We start from the raw sequence: 23222 nt of genomic DNA, 5'->3' as shown, positions 1-23222 counted from the left end.
TACACGTCTTCCTCAGAAGAACAGAAGCTGCCAACGGTAACCATGTAACATTTTAATTAAACTTTGGATAAAGGTAAATCCCAATTCAATATTAACATATTAAGTAGTAACATATGCAACAAATGATTAATGATCTAGTGAATGATAGTATATTATGTGATTTTATCGGAGCAAATGTAGGAGGAAATATAGAAATGGACAAAAAAACTAGAATTCTAAGTTAATTTTACGATCTTTATGTGAGAATTTGGTAGTACTGTACGTCTTATTCAAGGAAAATGGATCAGAGCTATCGTATTTCATAACCATCCGTCGTCATGTTCAGATTTCCTAAACCTTTTTTGTTCTTTACTATGGTAATTACATATATCGATAATTCTGTTTATATTTATATTTCACTTTTTACTTTTTCTCATTTTTTACTGTATCTTTTTTTATATATATACATATAGTAATATGGATTTTCAATCTTTTTTCATTTAGTATGATGAAAATTATATTTTCACGTAAAATTAGTGCGGGTGTGTCCATTAATCTGTTTGTAACGAAATCTTCGATTTGAAAAATCAATAAATACAAGATTTTAAATACTGCCGAGATGATCGTACAAACAGGCTGTGTGAACTTGCAACCTATTTTAATTAGAGCTAACAAAAGAAACAGTATAAGTATTGCGGTTGGAAAAAATGAATATCAGTTTGAATATACAAAAGCTAACATAGTCAGTGCTCAATTAACGAACTATATGAAATCAATGAATAATTCAACAATAGAAAGACTTCCTAATTGTTCTATCATGATGGATGGTTTGTTAATAAACGAATTTAATTTGTATTGGAACAAGTCATTGATAACTGGAGAGTTTAGAGATTGAGCTAAATTAAAAGCTATGGTTAAATACAAGAATGAATTTTTAAATAGTGAACTAATTGAAGATTTATTTTACTTATGAATTAGATTGGAATAAGTCATTATATTTTGTTAGCAATTTAAATAAGTACTCTAAACGACAAACAAGCGATCATAATTCTTATGAACGTGCTTACAAAATTAAAAATCTTCTGAAGGCACTACCGACTTACGCAAATATGATCGATAACGATATATGTATACGTTGCGAAAAAGAAGTCGAGGATTGGGATCATATTTGGATATGTGAAGCTATTGAATTTAGGTAATTTTGAGCGCAATGGTATCTTACGAAAAAAAGATGTTAGAAAAGGGCGATATAGATCAAGCAGCAATGGTGCGAAATATAAATATTGCGTTCTCGAGTATATTATTTGATCAATCATTAATTTTATTGGGTAAAACAAGAGAGTGGGAATTATTAAGAGGTGTGTACAATAATAGATTTAACAAAATCACTAATGATAAGGATGAAAGAAAGGTGATTTTCAGCTTATGGGTCTATTGTTACGAGGAATTGAAAAACAAATTTGGAGAAAAGGTGCGAGAAGGTAATCAATTTAGAAAAGAAGAAGGAATTGGCAAAGTAGATAAAAGAAGCAGGAATGATATACTAGAGCGGGTGAATAATGAAAACAAAAAAACAAAAAAAGGAGATAATAATGAAATAATTAGAAAAAGAAACGGTAAAAATTTATTAAAATAGTAAAATGATGAATTGCATTATTGATAATAGGTCTATTGGGGCGACTTGGCACGGGTTTATGAAAACTAGTTATTAGTTAGAAAACGGAATAGTATAGATTACATAATTTAGTCTATAGCATTGTTATAGATAGATTCATACCTCTATTTTAAAAAAATTATGAATTAAAGATTTAAATAATTAATAAAATGCGTTACTAATTTTTTTTTTTTAAAAAAAAAATATGTATTGTTTTTAGACGAGAGTTCCAGACGTAATTATTATGCCCAATTTTTTCGTACAGGAATTTATAGTATCATGGGAGGCAGGCAACTTACGATTTTATCACGGTTATTAGTTTTTTTTTTATAATAAAGTATTTTTCTTATTAAGTAAATTGGATTAATAATCACGGTTATTAGTTATATATTGTAATAACTATTTAAAATCGAGCGACTTTAGCGTTATGGATATAAGAGTATCTAAATTTGTTACCTTTCAACATAATTCAAGTGTCATTCGAGGGAAGAACATCTAAACTAAAGTGGAGTAGTGTATCAGTAAAGTAATAAAATGAGTTTTGAAATGAATTGCCAAAATTTTAATATTTAATTTTAATAAAAAAAAATTATTCGCTACGAATCTACCCATCGGGGTATCCAGTGGATCCTTGATTTGTATAGAAGACCATCAAAATAGTTTTTACGCTGATATATGAAATTTGATTACGGTCTTCAAAAAAATTAATATTGGAAGGTTTGTAAAAAAATTTTATCATTCGAGAATTTTATAATAATATTGATATTATTAATTTTATTAATTTTAGGTACACATGTGTCCCAGAACACTCAATAGCTATACAAGGTCCAATCAGACAATAGATACACATATAGGTTATCTAAAAGTCATATGTCAATAATGGACCTTGAAAGGCCTTTTTTAAAGTCGAAGCGAATAATAGATACTCATAGAGGGTGGGGTTTATTTATTACGGTATTTATCATTACTATTTACTGGCACTGTTTTTACTCCGAGATTTAAAAATAAAAAAAATAAAAATAAATTTATTACGGTATTTATAAGTAAATTTTTATGCCATTATCATAATTTTCATTATTTTAAATTTTGAAAAATTAATTGTTCTATATAGATGCGCCTAAATATTACTCCTTGAAATCAATAAATATAATTTACAAAATACTTGTGAAAACCTTTCGTACAAAAATTTTTTATCCAAAAGAAAAATACTTAAATCTACTTCAATATTAAATATTTACAAAAATGATTATTATATTATTATTTCATTCGGCTCCCATAGCAAATTTCATGATTTCCGCCTAAAAAAAAAAAAAAAAAAAAAAAATAATTTAAAATTAGATTTAAATTTGTTTATAAGTTAATAAATATTATTGTTGTAATAATAAATTAAATGAAATTTTTATTAACTTACTTTTATCGGATCAAAATTATCTAAAACTTTTAATCCAAATGATCTAGCTAATACAATAGGTGTTAAGCTTGTACCAAATAATTTATGTAATTTATCTACAACTCCAAGCATCATAATATTGGCAAAATATCTTTCTGATGAATATTCTCTTAATAGATTTATATCTCCTACGTACAGTATTAAAAAAAAATAAAATCAATATTATTGACGACACAAGGATCACAATATTATTTGAATAAGATATTTAAAATACAATACCTATGTCTTGTCCGTTGATAATTCCTTGTTCAATAACTTTTAATAAGCATTGTACATCTGCCAATCCTTGATTAAGTCCCTGTCCAGCTAATGGATGTATCGTATGAGCTGCATCTCTATTTTTTAACAAAAATGTAATATAAAATAAATCAAAATTAGAATCTTTTTTTTTTTTAATGTTCTGACACACACACATATATATATTCTTACCCAACAAGCACAATTCTTTCTTTAATATAACTTTCGGCATTTCTCATTCTTAATGGAAATCCGGCACGAGTCTTTTCTTGCACACCTAAAACTATAGGAGGAAATTCTTCTTTATAATTAGAATTCTTTGATTGAACATCTTTTCTCCATTCAAATTCATTTTGAAAATCTACTGATTCTCCATCTCCTAATTGTGAATAAAAATATTCTAAATCTGCCATACGCAATTGAAATGCTGCATTAACTAAGTGCACAAAATCATTTGATGACATTGATCTAATTTTGTTTGCAAGATTTGGGGTTGTTGACCACACCATCGAAGAATATCCATTTTGGAGCTATTAAAATTTTTTTTTTTTCGTTAAAAATTTAAAAATATCAATATTACACAGTTTAAAGTATAATATAATTTACCGGTAACATAGCGATCGGACCGGTTGGTAAAAATCTTTGCCATGCAGTTTTATTTTCAACGTTTGAATCAACATGTAAAGTAGCCACGACCGCGTGCGAATTATAATCCCAACCCAATGAATCAATATTGGCAAAAGATCTTACAGGTGAATTAATTCCATCAGCTCCAACCTAAAATGATTTTATTAGATAGAAAATCTTAATAATACAATATCAAAAAAATAAATTTTCAGAAACTGCATAAATAATTGTAACTTTACCAATAATCTAGTTTTCAATTTTTTTCCATTACTTAATTCAACACAAGGCCAATCTGATAAATCAAATGGTTCATCCTTATTTTCTTTATCAAAAGAAATTTTTTGTACTTTTGTATTATCAAGAAAATCGACATCACTATCCTCTTTATATTGATCAAGTGTTCTAAGTATTGCATGATGAATATTATAATTTTCCAATATCCATGCTAATGGTCCAATTCCAGTATTCTCGTTGTTAAATTTAATTCTTGCATCACTTATTCCATCCCATACTTGCATATCCTTAAATGGTTTTATTCTTTCTTCTTCAATATTTTGCCATACTCCTATACCTAATATTCGAAATATTGATAGTATTAATTCTTAAAGGAAAAATAAAAATAGAAATAAAAATAAAATAAAAAGTAAATAATAAATAATAAATTAAATTAAATATACCTTTAAAAAATTCAACAGACCGTGGCGTTAACGAACTAACACGATTAGAAAATTCTCCTTTTATAGGTTTCCATCCTTTAATGTTCGATGTATCACTAGATTCAATTATTGCGACACGTTTTTGTGATCCAGTTATTTTTGAAGATGATGCTAAAGCACATGCTAAAGCACTTCCCGATATACCACCTCCAACTATTACAATATCATAAATATTTTCTAATAAATCTGATGATGTAGATGATGATACCGTTGCTAAATATCTTTTTCTTATATTAATTTTATGGTATTGTTGTCTAAAAATGGACGAAAATAAGTTAATGTTAAACAATTTATTATTTTGAAATAAGATTCGATTGGGTAAATATTTTAAAGACATTTTTAACGGAAGAAAAATTTTTTTTAGATCTGCGTCGACCGCGACTATATTTTATTCATTAAAGGTTACACAACATTTCACGTACCTGGTAACCCGTTTATCAATGAATGAAAGTCATGACTATTCAAATTTAACAATCACTATTTAGATGTACAGCAACTCTTTTGGATAATTTTCCGTTCATTACGAAACTATTAAATTTTTCCATGGTTTTATATAAATTTCCAGTTTTTTTTAGCGTTATTGAGAGTAAATACAATTACTCATTAGTAACTTTTATCCGCATGAGCTAATTTTTTTTTACGTCGGTGTGTGTAAATATAAATATGTCCCAATACTATTGATTTTTTTTAAAATCTTCTCGCCACTAAAACTTTTTTTTTAAGCAATTACGCAATACTTCAGCTTCCATGGATTATATGATCATTACCTGTTTCCCTTTCTCTTATTCTTTCCCCCTCTCTTCTCTTTCCTCTTCCTTCACCTACACCTTTCCTTTTCCTTTTCTCTCATCCTTTCCCTTTCTCTCCTTTCCTTCCCTAAAGGTCCTGATTAATGTCGCTGCACCTTAGAGTTAGTTATCATGTTTTAAGTCAACAAAATGGATAGATTTACATAGCCATAGATCAATTCATTCACTTTTTTAATTCAATAAATAATGTAACTTTTTTTTCGTATAAAAACGTAATGCCTTTGCTAGTATTGAATTCCGATGACTTAAAGCTATGGAAGGTATGTATTCGTGATGATAAACTTGAACTTCAAGAAATTAACGATGATGAGTTGCTCGCATCACGAAGTATCAGAGATTATTGAACTGACACACCCAAAAGACATATTAATGTTGTCATCTCTCCACCTGCAACACCTAAAACCGCAAATCAATTAAATAAGTTTCATGTTGCCGTAAATAAGTTGCATCAAAGGTACGTTAGATAGAGTATACCATACATTCTCTTACTTTGCGTTGGATTCTAACAAGAAACCTTTATAGCTGTTAAAATTGATTTACCACCCGGGAATATTTAATCTGGTGTGATGACACAGATGAACTCCTTCTTGTGAAACCTGGTATAAAAGCTTTTTTTTAAAGTAATTACTGTATCATTTGATTAAGTCCAGAAGATACGTACGTTCCAGAAATAGATCAGCCTGCAATACTCCTGAGTTCTGACTGTATGCCTCTAGTTTTTATTTTGTTTATTTTGTTTTTATAATATTCATCATTTTTTATTTGTTTATTTAGAAACTGCTTCGAAACGTACTGATGCGCCACAGTGTTAATTTTTTTTACTCTATTTTGCAAGATATGGATAAAAGAAGAAGCGAAAACCTTGACTATAGGTTTGCAAAAAGTGAAAAAAAGATTCTATTTGTACTTGTTGGTTGTACCGTGTCGAACATCTCGAAATTCATTTCTGATGACGTTTCAGCAAAAAAGACTAAAAAGGATTAATCCTTTCTCCAACTCTAATTCTCTAAATTCAATTAGAAAGAATAGTGTATTGAACTTCTTTCATTTGCTTGTATTAAAAACTGAACTAGCGGAAACCAAAAAAAAATCGATGAAGTTATTCAAAGTATAAAAAAATATAATAAAGATATTAAAAGATTAAGAAAAGAGCTTTTTACTATTTTGCTTTTGATTACTTTTTCATTTTTATTTTAAAAAATTTAAAAAAATTTAAAAATGTCCCCAATTATTTCCGAGTACTAAAGATAATTTTAATAAAAATTGATAATAAACTGTATCAATTTTAGTGTCAATTCTTCTTGTAGATAATTCAACATCAACAATGACATATACGAGAATGGTGTTATTTCTGTTAAACTACGTGAAGTGTACGTAGCTAAAGTTATTATATCCGTTGAAAGACAACTTGTGCAGTATGTTAAAAAGTTTTGGAGGAGCACGATAGCTATAACTCTTGACCTCGCAAGTTGGTAAGTTGAAAGTGTATTACGTACCTGGTAACCCACCCTTTTATCAATGAACGAAAGCCGTGACTATTCAAACTAAAGAAATTAAAAAATCATATTTAACAATCACTATATGGATGCACTGCAACCCTTTTGGATATTTTCCGTCCATTACGAAACTATTAAACTTTTCCATAGTTTAATATAAATTTTTTTTAGCGTTATTGAGAGTAAATACAATTAGTCATGAGTGACTTTATCCGCATGAGCTAATTTTTTTTTTGCGTCGGTTTGCATATAAATATGTCGACACTAAAACTTTTTTTAAGTCGCCTCTAAGCTATTACGCAATAATTCAGCTCCCATGGATTATACTCATTATATAGTCATTACCTGTTTCCCTTTCTTTTATTCTTTCCCCCTCTCTTCTCTTTCCTCTTCCTTTAGCGTCAGTTATCAGGTAAAAGTGACTTGATAAATTCACATAGCCATAGATCAATTCATTCACTTTTTAATTCAATAAATTATGTAACTTTTTTCGTATGTTCCTTTATATTTTCTATCACGAATAAGATTTATCAATAATAATACAGATTGAAATATCATCTCAGGATGTTATTAAAGAGAAAAAACGTAATGCCTTTGCTGGTATTGATGCCGATGACTTAAAGCTATGGAAGGTATGTATTCGTGATGATGAACTTCAAGAACTTAAAAGCGATGATGAGTTGCTCGCATCACGAAGTGATCTTTAAGTATTAAGAAGTTTAAGGTCAATATGTGCTTTTCGTTGTTTCATTTACATATTTAAAGGAGAATATCAATATTTATTATAATATAGATTTATTAATATAATATTACTATACTAAAGAAAAAATTATTCTAATGAATACCTATAAGGAACCCTAAATTTTGGTACAGTAGAAAAATCATTAATAATATCATCATCATCTAAAATACAACCACCAACACTTTCAAGAATAAGTAAATGATTATTTGTAATTCCATCATAACCAACATATTTAATACCACCAGATTTATAAATATAAAATATTATAGAATTAATATTTTTTTTATCATCAATCATATCTAAAAAAGAATTTAAAATATCAGGAGTAAAATGAATTTTACTATCAACACAAAATTTAGAAAGTTTATGATGAGAAGAATTAGCTAATAAAGTAGTAAATAAAGGGGTAGCATCAATATTTTCATCAGAAGAATTTCTTAAAATTAAATTAATTAAATTATCACAACAAATTAAAATTTCAATTATATCTTGAAATTGATCATCATAACAAAAAGTCATCAAAGTTTCAAGTTTTGAACAAGTTCTACTTATCATTTGATTTAATATAGTACATTCATCCAAATCACCATTATAAAAACCATTATAAAATAAAATTTCTTTTAAAGAACTACCATTTGTTTTAATAAAATTAGCTATTAATACTAAAGGAGGAATATTTTCACCAATTAATAATTTTGATAAATTTGGAAAATGAATATTACATAAAGATTCCAAAGCATCAATTGGAAATAATTCTTCTAAATTTAAATCTATAGAAGTTAAATTTGTTAAATTTGAAATAGATGATAAAGGAATACAAAATAAAGAATTTTTAATATAAAGATGGGATAAAGAATTTGAAATTGATTCCAAAGCATTACCAATAATTGTACATATAAAAGGATCAATTTTTTCTTCCAAATTATCTTGATCTTCACATTCAAAACCAATATCATATAAATTATTTTGTAATTGAATTAATTTTGCCAAACCTTCATTATCTTCTTTAACCCATTTAATTAATAATTTATTAATATTTCTACATAATTGAGCCATTCTACAATATATTGAAGGAGGAATGCTTGTATCACAAGAAAATTCACGAAGGTGATTGATAGAATTTGATATACCAGAAAAATAAGGAAATGGAACATGAGGATCATGAAAATGAAGGTAAAGAAGTGACGAACTTTTTTCAATAAACAATTGATAAATTTCTTGTTTTAATAAAGTTCTTTCATAAATTTTACTTTCTTCACCAAGATGTATAATAATTAATTGATTAATATAACCAGCATCAAGATATTTACAATAACTTGGATAATCATATTTTGGTGATTTTAATGTAGGTGATTCAATTATAATATTATTTTGAATTAAAAGTTCCTTAGATTCTTTTGATAAACATGAATATAATGTAGATAATATATTTTGATCAGATTCATCTTCTAATTCAATTCCATATAATTCTTCCGCACTTGCTTGAATTTTATAAATATCTTTCCATAATATTTCTACCGCTATTTTACTCCATTCTTCATTTACTAATAAACATGAATGAAGTGTTACCATATCATTATCTAAAAATTCTAAAATTTTCTTTAAAAATTTTGTAAAAATCATCATGATTTTCTTTTTAGTAAAGAATTATGAAAAAGAAATTTTTTTTTTTTTTGTTTAGGGAAAAAATATTATTATTTGTATCACAATTAGTGATGGGATTCCTGTATGATGAGATGTCGGATGATCATCATGTGAACGTTATAAAATTTGAAAATTTATAGTTTTGATTAACCTGAATTTTTTTACTTAAGCAAAGTAACGGTTGATTATTTCCTAATTAAGTCATCAAGTGCAACACGGAGTATTTTTACGTTTCAAAAAACTTGAAAAAGAATGGTTTTTAAAAATGAACTACTAAAAATGATTAATTTATACTTTACAAACGTGATGACGCAGTCATGTTACGCCACAAAAATTAATAATGCTCGTAATACATTATTAATATATTGAATGAATAATAATTTCGTCAGATAAAATCTAATACTATTCTTTCCGTCAGCCCAATTTTACAATTAGTTTTGATTCCAGAGATATTCCATTAATAATGTAATAAAAAAATTATTTATACAAACATCCTCTATTATGAATATTTTAGGCATGATCCGATTATTAATAAATTAAACTGCGGCAATGTATGATCTAGAAAAAATTATATTCGTTAGTATCAAATGCATGTCGTTCATTCGATTGATTTAATTTTATCGTTCCCGTCCTCAAATAAAAAAGTAAATATACTGTATTCTTAAATTATCCAATGTACAAACCGCTGATTTTTGAACCAAATCGATCCCATCCATATTTTGACCTAGATCGAAGTTGCTTTGTGATACGATCACAAAAGATACGCTGATACATTAAATAATAAGAATAATACTAAGCCACAAATGTAAGATCTTCCTTGTAACCAGGGTTGGGAAATTAGTACAGTTAGTACAGTTTAGTACAGTTTAGTACAGTTAGTACATATAATAATTAATATAAAATTTAGTACAGTACAGTACAAGTACAGGGACAAATTTTACCTAGTACATACAAATTTCCCAACCCTGCTTGTAACGATGACTACAAATTTTTTAAAAAAAACAAAGGATCACTTGATCACTTGATCTCTTGAACTAGTAAAAAATTTATTAAAAATGATAAAGACGGAGTCATAAACTGATGAAAATGAGAGAACATATAATTAAGACAAATTTCGCTAAACCATTTTTTTAAGCAAATATTTAATCATTAATATGGAAAGATCCGAAGAAAATTATCTTTCGCTAGAATAGTAACATTGGCTATTGCATTCTTTTGAATCTTTTCGTTAAACGAGGAAAACTCGTTAAAATAAATGAGAAAAAATTATATAATATAATTCATGTAATGAAAGTGAAAATTTGAATGTCATATACTGTAAACTATTCTCCGTAAAAAAATATATACTATAAATGAATGATTTTGGTTTCGACCTATATGGAAAAAAATAACATAAAATAAAATAAAAACAAATAATTAATATCTTTTTGCGTTTATTCCTTAGGCCGCTCCAATAATTTCGTTTAACATCAATCCCCCTCATTTTTGCCAAAAAATTGGAATTAAGCAAACAACTTTGTATTAAATATTATTTGTCAATTAGATTTATTAGTCACATGATTGTAAAATTTTTTGTATGTTTAAAATTTTATTATGATCTCCCCCATTAATTTTCTTGTGCCATGTGATGTTAAACGAAACTATTTGTTGGAGCGGCCTTAAATTGATTATTATAATTTCCTTTACTAAAGAACCATCTATAACGTAGTTTATCATTCCTTCATCAAGGAAATCAACATCAAAATTACCCAAAAAAAATATGATTAAAATAAGAGAATCACCATTAATTAATTCAGGTAAGAATGAGTTGAACCATCAAGAGTGTCCTACATAGTTAAATCCTTTAATTCTTAACCAAATGATTTGAAATTTTACTTAAGAAACTTTGAGATTTGCTCTATTTTATGCATGTATAAAATAATCTTTAAAACGTTCAAAATTTTATGATATTATCAATTTTTATGGATTTACGAAAAATCCAGATATTCTGAATTATATGGTAGTAATGGATTATGCAAACAAAGGTAATTTGAGAGGAAATTTAACAAACATAATGAAAATGGTTGGAAACAAAAGTTACATATGTTTTACATGAAATTATTACTGGTTTTAATGAAATACATAAACAAAATCTTATTCATTGTGATTTTCATGATGGCAATATTTTAAATCATGAAGATGTAATGATAAAATGTTATATGATGGAGCATCAGTTACCGTACAATGGATTATAAGGGTGATCATCGGTTAAAACGGTTCATGACTTTCATAATTACACATAATTATACATAATTATTTACCATTTATAGTCAATCATAATTATATTATGACCGAAAACTTTTGTTTATTTATTTCTCGGTTTCTTGGTCTCTCATTAATAACCAGAAAACTCCAATTCAATAAGTTTTAAAATGTTCGTATTTAATGTGCATAAAAACATTACTACTCCTGTCATAAGAACACTAATTTTAATAGAAATAAAACATTAAATAATATTTATCATTTATTATTTTCATGTTGAATAGTAGCCGAAATTTAGATGATTCTTCGTGCCATCAACTAATATTATCGTCAGGAATTTCTGCTGTTATTCCTTAACCAATAAGATGTATTGTTGATTATTATCACGTGATCAGATTATCAGATTTTCGGCGCGCCTGACGCGTGATTTTAAACGAGTGCTTCGGACATTACAACGGATCCCGTTACCTAGTTTTATCGGTGAAAAGAAATTTCAATATGTATACGGTATACGACTAGTTTTTTATATTTATTTACCATTGTCAATCACTGTATGTTTCATTTGTGTAATTGTAAGATAAACTAATTAAATATTGACGAAATGTTATACAGGCTTTAATTTACTAACTTTAGAAATTAGGAGTTTGTTTATCCTATAATACTCGTACCTAATTCCTTTAACAGTTTTTTATAAAAAAAATTTTCATATTGTTGAAAATAAGGCTAATATTACGTTATATAACTTTATTGAATTTAAATATTTCAAAGTGCCACCTTTCAGAAAAAAGTATTCTCATTCTATCTTTTTCAAAAAAAGATAATGATGATGATGGTGAAATTAGAAGCGTTGCTTACACCAAGGAAAGTACGAAATACATTAGTAGGAATTTAACACCTTTTTTTTTAATATTAAATAAATTATATAGGAGGATCATTTAATAATCAATTTATATGTTTTTCATTCAAATGAATTATTAAATGGGAAATAAATTAAAACGAAGTCACAGACGGCGGAAGTATTCATGAGCGGTAGGTTATTTTTTTTTTTACAAAAATAATAATAATTTTTTACTTACTACTGAATTTTTTATTCATGCTAAATATATCATCCAACTAGTTTGTAATTTTTTTTTCTGTTTATTTTATTTGTTAATTGTATTAATTTCTTCTATAGTTGATAAATCTGATCTAACAATTCAAGAAAAAATAGCAATTGATGAACTTCAAGTTAAATCTAGTTATTCTAAGAAACGGCCAAGAAAATATCATTAAATAGAAAGAGGGAAGAAGAACGGAAACTAAAGTTAAAAATTATTGTATTGTAAAGATAGCAACAAAAGAAAAAAAAATTATGAACGTATTAATTGAGATTCCAAAAAACGAAATTTTGTCCTCCAATAAAATCGTGAAATGAGCTACCTAAGGTTACATCAATTCTCAAAATGGATATTTAATTGTCGATCACTTAGTTAATTATTCGAGTCACGTGACACATATTAATTACGACAAAGTTGCAACTTTACGGTAAAACGTCATAACGTTTACATCCAGTTACAACTTACGGCGACCAATCCTAACGACAATGCTTTTTATGTGGTAAAGATGATGGTTATATGATCTTAAAGTTTTGATGAGGAGAAACTTTCAACCTTTGGAACCCTTGGAGACAGTTGCGGGTGGCGAAGTAAAGATGATACTTACCTGTGCGACCATAAATAAGAAAGTTGTTATGATTGATTAAATAGATAGTGGAACGGTGACATATGTTGTACACTCCACCTTGCAGATCCTTAGATCAAGAATGATAAGTACGGAAATATAATAGGAAGATTTTGATTTGTGACTGCGGAACTTTTTCTGGATGTATTTGTAATACTTATAGTTTTTAAAATTATAAAACAAAAACATTGGAAATTTATATTAGTACGTAACGTATGTAGTGCTTTATTATTCTTTTTTTTACGTCTTCATCGTTGAAAAGTGTAGAATTTGCATAGCTTGATGATCTTCAATAAAGAAAGAAATTTTTAAAAAAATGGATTTTAAACTATCGAAGCAGTAATTCATATAAAGGTAGTAGGATAATCTATTTTTTTTTCTTTCTTTTGTGCATATACATTGATTTGCATAAATTTAGGGGTAAATCTTACCACACCACCTCGGAAAGGTGTGATGCCTAACCGTCACGTGCCGCGTTCGCGTTGTTTATATTTATCTCAGCGACTTGAAATTTTTTTTGTAGTCTCGATCTCTATTTGTCACCTGCATAATATGTCACCTGTGTTACCATAAGCATAGTGGTGCGGTAAGATGATCCTTATTTAGGTAGTACAATGTTGCTTTATGTACTGTAACATCCAATTTGGTTACATATTACTATTTTAATATGTATAATTACGGAGTTAAACCGCCGGTTTCTTCTTTTTTTTTATTTAAAAAAAAAATCTAAAGCCTCATAACATATTTCATTATGTCATTTGGTAAAAATAAATTAATTAATAATGCGATTGTCAGATCATATGCATTAATGGATTCAAATGTTCGCAGTAGTGCACACAAAGCTTATGAATTTAGTAAACAAACAATTCTTGATGATGAATCACTTACGGAAAATGAAAAATCTGAAGCAATAGGAATAATAACTATAAATTATGATTATAACAAACTTCTTTTAAATGAAGGAACAAAAAGAATTTGTGAAAATTGTAACCAAGAATGTTTAGCTACAACATATTGTGAAAATTGTGTTCGAAATTATTTAAAAGAAAATTTTTCAAATTGGACATCTGGAAATGTTATTATTGATAATTTAATACAAGAATGTCAAATGAAAACAATTAAACCAAGCCTAATACCAGAATGGATTCCATATAATAATCTACAAAATATTGAATATCTAACAAAAGGTGGATTTTCAGAAATTTATACAGCAGTCTGGATTGATGGGAATTTTATTGAATGGGATTCTGAAAGGCAACAATTAAAAAGATTTGGAAGTCAAATTGTAATACTTAAAAGATTAGAAAATGTTGAAAATGCAAACCAAAGTTGGATTGAAGAGGTTTGTAATTTAGATATTAAAAAAGTTAACAAATAAATATTTTGTTTAAAATTTTTTAATGGTTTATTTTATAGGCTAAATCACATTTAAATATAAGCAATAAATGTAATGAAATTGTCCAATGTTATGGATTAACACAAAATCCATCAAATGGAGATTATATGCTTGTAATGAATAAATATGATATAGATTTAAGAAAATATTTACAACAAAATCATAATCAACTTACATGGAAAGAAAGAATTCAAATTATTGCTAATATAACTCTTGCACTTAGAAGGATTCATGAAGAAAATGCAATTCATAGAGATTTGCATTCTGGAAATATACTTTTTGCTCAAAGAAGTCAAAAATTTGAAATCAGCGATCTTGGATTTTGTGGACCTGCAAATAAACCATTAAAAAGTATATATGGAATTCTTCCTTATATAGCACCTGAGGTTATTATTGGAAAAGAACAGACTTTTAAATCTGATATTTATAGTATTGCAATGCTTATGTGGGAAGTTTCGTCAGGACAACCACCATTTATTAATTATGAACATGATTATGATCTTGCAATGAATATTGTTAATGGTATGAGACCAAAAATTGTACCAGGAACTCCTTTAGAATATAAAAATTTAATGAAACAATGTTGGAATGCTGTTCCATCAAAAAGACTTGATATTTATACATTTCGGAATAAAATAAGCGAAATTAATTTATTTTATCAAGGTAAATCAAATGAATCATTAACTCAACCAGAAGAAAATAATAATTTTGAAATAGAAAATTGTACTAGTAGTAGCAAACTGTTTACAAGTAAACTTCATCAATTTGATAATCTTCCTGAACCAAGAAATGCGACAGAAGGTATTTATTGATTTATTAACCTTTTTGTTTAATTTCTTAAAAAGTGTATTAATATATTTAATTAATAATGTTTATTTTTTTTATTCAAATAATAATAGAAGAACAAGAAGGTACAAATTAGATAAAATATATAATTTTAATTTATAAAAATTAATGGTAATAATGGTTAATTTTTTTTATAGCATTTCATAGTAATAAATCATATGATTTTTATATTCCTAATAATGGTAAGTGCAATTGCATTTATATTTTATATATGTCAAAATATAATGAAGTGTTGTTTATTGACTTATTTTGCTTTTTTTTAGTTGACGATTTTAATAAATCAAGTAGTAAGAAAAATAGTACTTCAAAAATAGGTACCATATTTGAAGGTAATTAAATATTATATTTATTTTAAAATAGTCAAATGAATGTATAACTTATATTTAAGATTATTTAGATAGCAGCAAAAATTTATCCAATATATTTAAAAGAAGCTCAAAAAATGGTAAGTAAAATAATTTAAGATATATTAATTTTTATTATAATATTAAACATGATTTATTATTTAGAGGATTACAAAGTTGAATCAATGCGAAAGCGAATAAAAAAACTTCATATTAATGATAATGGTACGATAAAACAATTATCTAAATTCTTAAAATAATTATTCTGTAATATTTTTTTTAATTTTAAATTTTAATTTATATTTGATAGATGAATATGAAGCACATAACAATCCAAATCTTCATTCAGAAGAACAAGATGAATTGGAACTTCCTGAAAGTAAGAATTATTTTTTAAAATGTTTAAAAATTACCACTTAAATTACCAAATTAAACGAAATATTTTTTTTTTCTTTATTTTAGATATTTAGATACAGAATAATTATATAAATTGAATTAGATAACATTATTATATCTGATTTTGTTTCTTATCATAAATTATTTAAACACTATGACTTGGTGAAATTTTCTTCAAGATTCTTAGTTTGTAATTTGAATAATTTATTTTTTTTTATTTATTTTTTAATTGTTTTTTATCTTTATATTATTTATATTAGTAAAATATCATGTGTATAAACTGAACATGTATTTATTAAATAAATTTTATAGTATATTTTTAAATGTAAAATTTTATAATATTTCGAAAAAGATGAAAAAGACGAAGAAAGTAAAAAGGATAAAGTCTATATTAGTGATTAAACTGCAAAATCATTTTTAAAAAAATATGATATTTACAGTGTTATGCCATTTATAGCACCTGAAGTTTTAAGAGGCAAACCTTATACTGCAACTAGTGATGTTTACAGTTTTTCTATGATTATGTGGGAATTTACATCTGGAGTACCAGGAGTACCACCATTTAATAATAGAGAACATGATATTCAACTTAGCTTAAGTATCTGTAAAGGTGAACGTCCTAAAATTATTCACAATGTTACGTAGATTTGATGGAAAAATGTTGGGATGAAAATCCATTAAAAAGGCCATCTTCTAAAAAGTTTTAAATATTGTTGAAAAATGTATTTTTCTTCCTTATGGAACGAAAATTAAAGATATTGATGAAGAATTAAAATGGCAATGTTATGGAATTTATAAATGCACCAATTGGGCATAACAACATTACTATTGAATCTCATCCACAAGCATATTATACAAGTCGCTTATTTAATTTTACTAGTAAAAAATTGAATGAGATTCTTGAAAGTAAAATGCTAGTAAGTCATGGTTCGAGCGAATGATTGTATGATTAAAGATATGAATTCGTCAGGTATGTAATAAAAAAAAAGTAATCTTGCCAATTATTTATATAAAATTAATTTTATTTTTATTTAACTATTTAGATATTAAAACAGATGAAAATTAATTAATTATTTGCGTTTTTTAAAAAAATCTGTTTTTTAAGTGATATTCTTTCTTTGTTTCATTCTTTTTAGATTTATTTAAACATTAAGGCTATAGTAAAATGTTTACAAGTTTTTAGTTTGAGATTTAATTAATTCTTATTTTTTTTTAATATATATTTCTTTTTTCTTATTTTATTTTTAAACATTAAGTCTAGAGTAGTAAATATTTACAAGTTTTTTTTTTGTAACTTATCCAGCTATTAAATATAAATATAAATTATCAAAAGAATATAAGCATGTAAAACCATTTCCAATGTGTAAATTAAAATAAATAAATTAAAACTCTTTATATACATTCTCAAGAGCTGATAACATTAAAATAATTAAATAATTAGAATTTCATTAAGTTCGAAATTTCTAAATCAAGTTAAGGGCTATGACATTTATTATGTAATATTCATGTTTATCTCATGTTTACTAATTGGTCGCCAGTGATTTTCATGTTCACGTGTTTTTATAGTTTATTTATACCTTTCCCATTCTTTCCCATCACTGGACGTTAGTCTAAGTAATAGTTATTTCACGGGGAGTCATGAATAACACAATCTATAAAAAATTTTCATGCTAATAAAACTAATATACACTATATTTTTATTTTTTTCATCTTAGTTTTAAGTCATAGAGGTCATGAAAATAAATATAAAATATTTATATTGAATATATAAGTAACATATAACTTCAGCCAGAATTAAGATTTTTATAATTCTGGCCAAAATTAAGATTTACCGCATCACGTAACTTAAAATTTATTGGTTCATGATCACATCCGGTTTATCGAATTTTATTGTGTAATATATATCTTACGTTACTTTTAAATAAACTAAAAATTTTGGTTACAAACCTATTGTATAAAATTTTGTCTCTAGATTTTTGATATCACATAAAGAGAAAAGTAAAATTATGATGAGCATCAAAAATAATGTAAATATAAAGTTAAGTACCCATTACTAATCTATAAATTACTTACAAATTATAAAAGTATTATAAAATTTTATGAATTATGCTTAACTGAATATTAATAAAATAAAAAAGTTGATTACAATTTTAAAACATTGAAAAATTGTAAAAATTTTGTTCATATATTTTAATAATTATACACAAAAAATAAATAAATAAATAAATTTGGTTTAAACTATGAAAACTACTAGATAATAATTTCAAAACTAATAATTCATATACAACTACTTTTTACTGTTTAATCTCTAAAATGCTTCTTAAGACAAGTTTGAATGCAACTTTCTGTTTTAGCACTGCATATTACTTCTTCTGTATTGAAACTGTTTCCTTTACTATCAGATTGTGCATTAGATAAAATTCTTTTCATTTTTTCCAGTTTTGAATGATTTCATTTTTGAGATAAAACTTTGATTCTTTACTTTATACATTATTGAATCTGTTTCCTTTCACTGTCAGATTATTGAATCCTTGCCAACATTAATAATAGCACTGGAACAAATTTCTTTAAATTTTTTCTTCTGAGAATAATCAGTGTACTGATTTTGGACGTAATATTAATGACCGATATGGTTTCTTCAGGAATATTAGATGCAACACTTAAAACTCCATATCATTTCATAATGAAATAATAAATTGATAAAGTTGGTTCCAAATTTATTGATGCAGAAGATATAACCTTGTTTATATAACCTTGTTTCATGCATAAATGTGATTAAACTATTTCTTTCCTTCATGAATAGCACTTTTTGCCATGCCCATTAAACGATCGATCTCATCAGTCGAGAGAAAATTCTTAGCACGAGGGAGGTCTGGACTCGGAGATATATTCTCCTCTTGAAAATTGAGAACATGAAATTAGAAATGATTTCAAAAACTAATAATTCTCATACACTGAGATACTTCTTGGATAAATTTTTGACACACTTTCTTCTTCTACGAAGACATGACCTTGTTTTCATATAACCTTGTTTTCATGGTTAATGCATTAAATGTAAATTTTATGTATTAAGTGAAATGTAAAATTCTGTATGTTAAAGTTGATGGAATGTAAAATTGTGTTAAGTTTTAAAAGAACCAAATAATTTGTTTGAAGAGTTGTTAATAATTTTTGAAATGTTAAATAATTATTAATAATAAGAAATCTTAAATTTCTGTTATGGCCTGAAATTAATCAAAATTTTGTGACCTCCATTGCTCAAGTATATTCTTCCGATCATTCAGTGCTATTGTTGAAGTCCTGGATGTTCTACAGCAACGATTAGGATGAGAGGGTGTGTCAGAAGTTATCCAATTGATATTTGAGCACTTTTGTTTGTATCTGACTTAGTCATATTCTTGCTTCTAATTTATTAAAATATTATCATAAACATTAATTGATTCATTACTCTCAAAAGATTTAAAAGATTTTAATATTGTTTATTGATTATGATTTAGGAGTTTTTTAAATCTAGTCTCAAACTTAATGGAGCAGTACACCAAATATCATCCTACTTCTATAAATCCTTTTTTTAAGTTATTAGAAATGCAAATAGTAAAACTATTTGGTGGAATATTTCAGCTCACTTCTTTGTCTCTTGCAAATATAGTTCTATTGCAAGTATAGTTGTTAGAATACAAGAAAATCTAATCATTGGAAGCCATATTTCAGTTCTGTTTGCTTCATCAATAACAAATTTTAAACTTCCAACTATGCACATTTTATTATAAAAATCTTTTTCCATTATTGAAAGTGGTCATATAAATAGTCAACTTTGTATTAGTAAGAGAAAATATTTTTAAGGGATGATGGGTAAAAAAAATGTAATATAATTTTTTATTTGTCTTTATATTTAATTGAAATAATAAAATTTATTTTCAAAGGAAATATAGTTATATTGTATGATTTTGTATCGACAAGAAAAAAAAATTTTTAAGGGATTAAGGGGTAAGAAAAAAAATATGTCAAGTAATTGAAATATATAAAACCTTTTTTTGGAGGAAATATGTATTGATAAGGGTAATGTTTTTCTACTCATAATTCAATGAAGTTCTCACATTTGTAATTGTCAAAATCGATATCAATATTAACAGAAGGAAAAAAAAATTATTTTAAGTGAAAAAAAAAATGTCAATACGGTTTTGTATTAGTTTTTGTAGTTAATTGAAGTATATAATCTTTTAAATAGAGAAATGAGGTAATAAATATATAATATTAATATAATTCCCATCATGGAGTACAATACAAAAAAAGTACAATACAAAAAAAAATCAATATATCAATAAAACCGCTCATGATCATCTTTACGAATTTCATCATTTTCATTGTGCAACAAAAAATTTGTTTACGCTGTTTTACAATATTCTTCGAAAATAAACAAATTTTAAAACATAAGTATGTTCATAAACCCTTTGAAATAATGAGTATGGATAAAACAAATATACAGATACAAATATATTACACAATAGTTAATAATTTATTCCACGGTCATAATGATGATTGTTTTTTTCTTGATATTCTCACGGATAATATTTATGATAAAATAATTTATCAATATTAGAAAATAAGTCTATTATTGTCAGTTTAAAAAGGTATATTAAAAGGTATTATGGTTGATTGGTCGAACTATGACAGGCATGATATAGTCACATAGACCAGTTATTCTCGGTCACAGGAATATCACAATTTTCACTGCACAGCCGTGAAAAATCAATAAATAAATATTACTTATTAGTTTCATTGTACAAAATTATGAATTCACATTTTTGCATTCACAGGTTTTCTTTATAATTACTACCATACAAAATGTATTTATAACTTCTTATCTGCTACTGTCACAAGAAAAAGAATTATATAAAGGGAAAATTTTTTATGGTAAATTAATAACGAAATCATAGCCATACATTTGTCATTAAAAATATAACAAATATATTACTATATCATAGTAAATTACATAAAACCCTTTATTATTTTTAATAAATGAGTATACATAAATATAAGAATTACAAATAAAATTTGATACTTTTTTTTATGATAAATTCAATCAAGTTATTATGAAAAAATTAATAAAATAATAGCACCAGGCCATTTTGCAATAAATAAAAATTTTTCGGTTGAAATAAATCTGTAGGTTTGCCATGTAATAATTGAAGTCATTTGTATCACCCTCATAGAAGAGTTTTCCTTTTACATTATAAAACATGAGTTTGTAGGATTACCAGGTTTTTTTGTTACTTTGGATGTATCGCATTATTTAGTTTTAATATTTTCCTTAATGTTTCAAAAATTTTAACTACCGGGTATATCCTTTTTTAGAATTATATGAAAAATCGTGTAATTAAAGAAAATCTGACATTTTGACCATTCAAACTTTTCAGTCATCTCCATCTACCATTATCACCAGAACAGAAATCAGCGAAAAAATGCAAATAAAATGATTGCCCTCACGTACCAATCACGTGTATTACACGATATTCATGATATCATAATATTAACTGTTTTTCAAAAATCATTTTTTTGATAAGTTTCAAACAAACTTTCAAAGCTTTTTTATATAAAAGTTTTGAGAAACTTTTTGTAATTTTTAACCTTCAAAACTTATTTATTTAAAATTTTTTATATATAAAGTTTCAATTTTTTAAACTTTAGAAGTATGATAAAGTTTCAAATTTTTGAAACTTATTTTTTTTAATTTTTTTTTTATATATAAAGTTTCAAACTTTTATAATTTTTTTTTAGCACTATAGTAAACTTCGAACTTTTGAAACTTATTTTTTAGAAACTTTTTATACATGAAGTTTCGAATTGAAAATGTCAATATTGCTATAATGGGAAACTGTCGTCTTGTGAAATTGCTACTTTGTAAATTCATTGCTATGTCGTATACATTATTAACTTATACTTTACAGAATGTGGGAAAAAAAGTTAAAAAAGGTGAGTAAAATCTCAAAACTTTTTTTTTTTTTTAAAGGAAGTATTGACTGATTAATATTTCTTTAATTTTTTTGTAGGTTTCTTCCAATTTCATATAGAATCATAAGTGCTGGTAAGTTTTGTAACTTTAAAACTTTATTTTCTAACTTTTATTTAAAGAAATATAAACTAATATTTTTTTCCTTTTGTATTTTATCTTTTTGTAGGTTTTGGACTTTTGAGTGAATTAGTTTCACAATATCTGTATGAAACTTTCATTATTTTTATTAATTAGAAATGTTCACTATTAAACATTTCCCATTTTTTTTTTAGATTACACTGGAAATGCTAGAATCGTAAATTCTGTAATATGCTGTTAAGAAACAAAAAAAAAATATTAATAAGAAATGTTTGCTAATGTTTCCATATACTTTCTTTTAGTTTTCAGGTCCAGAACATGAGAAACTGGAGTACTTTATCTCTATTGAATGAAAATAAAATTATTTATGCAAAAAATACTGAATGGTACTGACTATATGTGAGAAATTCCAGTAATTCATTTCTCTGATTATTACAAAACAAATGATCACCACAAGATACAAACAGGAAGACACTATAGAAAACTGAAAAAAAGATATAAAACTAATTAATAAGAAAATCACCTCCAAGAATTGAACTTGAACACAAAATTGTGGAACCAACAGTGATGGATAATTGTTGAAAGAACTCAACAAAGGAATAAAATAAAGGGTATCACATGTGAAGAATGAAATCACATGAGATGGATCAAATGATCAAGAAAGGGTAAATTTTTACAAAACAAAGGATCTCTCTGACACCAATTAGCATGGTGCTATGCTTCATGGGTGATGCAAATAATCCCCTTGTAAAAATTATCTATCTAAGAATGGCCAAGTATTCCCAAGTTGACCAAAGGGTAAAGATCATTATATCTCCATGCTATATTTGGTAAG

The 23222-nt window shown here is 25.9% G+C and overlaps 5 protein-coding genes across 5 annotated transcripts; 3 read left to right on the top strand and 2 right to left on the bottom strand.

Moving 5' to 3' along the window:
• Positions 1–598: 598 nt before the first annotated feature.
• On the top strand, positions 599–1178 carry OCT59_012886 (uncharacterized protein; the record flags this gene model as incomplete). The annotated part of the gene is made up of 2 exons (XM_025310626.2): positions 599–806; positions 958–1178. The coding sequence occupies 2 exons, from the start codon at positions 599–601 to the stop codon at positions 1176–1178; spliced, it is 429 nt and encodes a 142-aa protein (XP_025180565.2).
• A 32-nt stretch (positions 1179–1210) lies between these two features.
• On the top strand, positions 1211–1827 carry OCT59_012885 (uncharacterized protein; the record flags this gene model as incomplete). The annotated part of the gene is made up of 1 exon (XM_066140435.1): positions 1211–1827. The coding sequence occupies one exon, from the start codon at positions 1211–1213 to the stop codon at positions 1613–1615; it is 405 nt and encodes a 134-aa protein (XP_066001318.1). The 3' UTR covers positions 1616–1827.
• A 1068-nt stretch (positions 1828–2895) lies between these two features.
• On the bottom strand, positions 2896–5000 carry OCT59_012884 (uncharacterized protein; the record flags this gene model as incomplete). Its single annotated transcript, XM_025325575.1, has 7 exons — positions 2896–2931; positions 3045–3211; positions 3303–3418; positions 3513–3850; positions 3927–4097; positions 4187–4518; positions 4625–5000. The coding sequence occupies 7 exons, from the start codon at positions 4998–5000 to the stop codon at positions 2896–2898; spliced, it is 1536 nt and encodes a 511-aa protein (XP_025180566.1).
• A 2797-nt stretch (positions 5001–7797) lies between these two features.
• Positions 7798–9336, bottom strand: OCT59_012883 (uncharacterized protein; the record flags this gene model as incomplete). The annotated part of the gene is made up of 1 exon (XM_025325576.1): positions 7798–9336. The coding sequence occupies one exon, from the start codon at positions 9334–9336 to the stop codon at positions 7798–7800; it is 1539 nt and encodes a 512-aa protein (XP_025180567.1).
• Positions 9337–15147: 5811 nt separating this feature from the next.
• On the top strand, positions 15148–16623 carry OCT59_012882 (uncharacterized protein; the record flags this gene model as incomplete). Its single annotated transcript, XM_066140434.1, has 9 exons — positions 15148–15232; positions 15374–15511; positions 15610–15621; positions 15694–15738; positions 15820–15885; positions 15954–16001; positions 16066–16125; positions 16211–16279; positions 16363–16623. 9 exons carry the CDS (start codon positions 15148–15150, stop codon positions 16368–16370), a joined length of 531 nt encoding a protein of 176 aa, XP_066001317.1. The 3' UTR covers positions 16371–16623.
• Between the last annotated feature and the right edge of the window lie 6599 nt (positions 16624–23222).

The sequence above is a fragment of the Rhizophagus irregularis genome, chromosome 20, assembly GCF_026210795.1.
Source record: "Rhizophagus irregularis chromosome 20, complete sequence".
Lineage (NCBI taxonomy): Eukaryota > Fungi > Glomeromycota > Glomeromycetes > Glomerales > Glomeraceae > Rhizophagus > Rhizophagus irregularis.
This window is presented reverse-complemented; position numbering and strand designations above follow the sequence as displayed.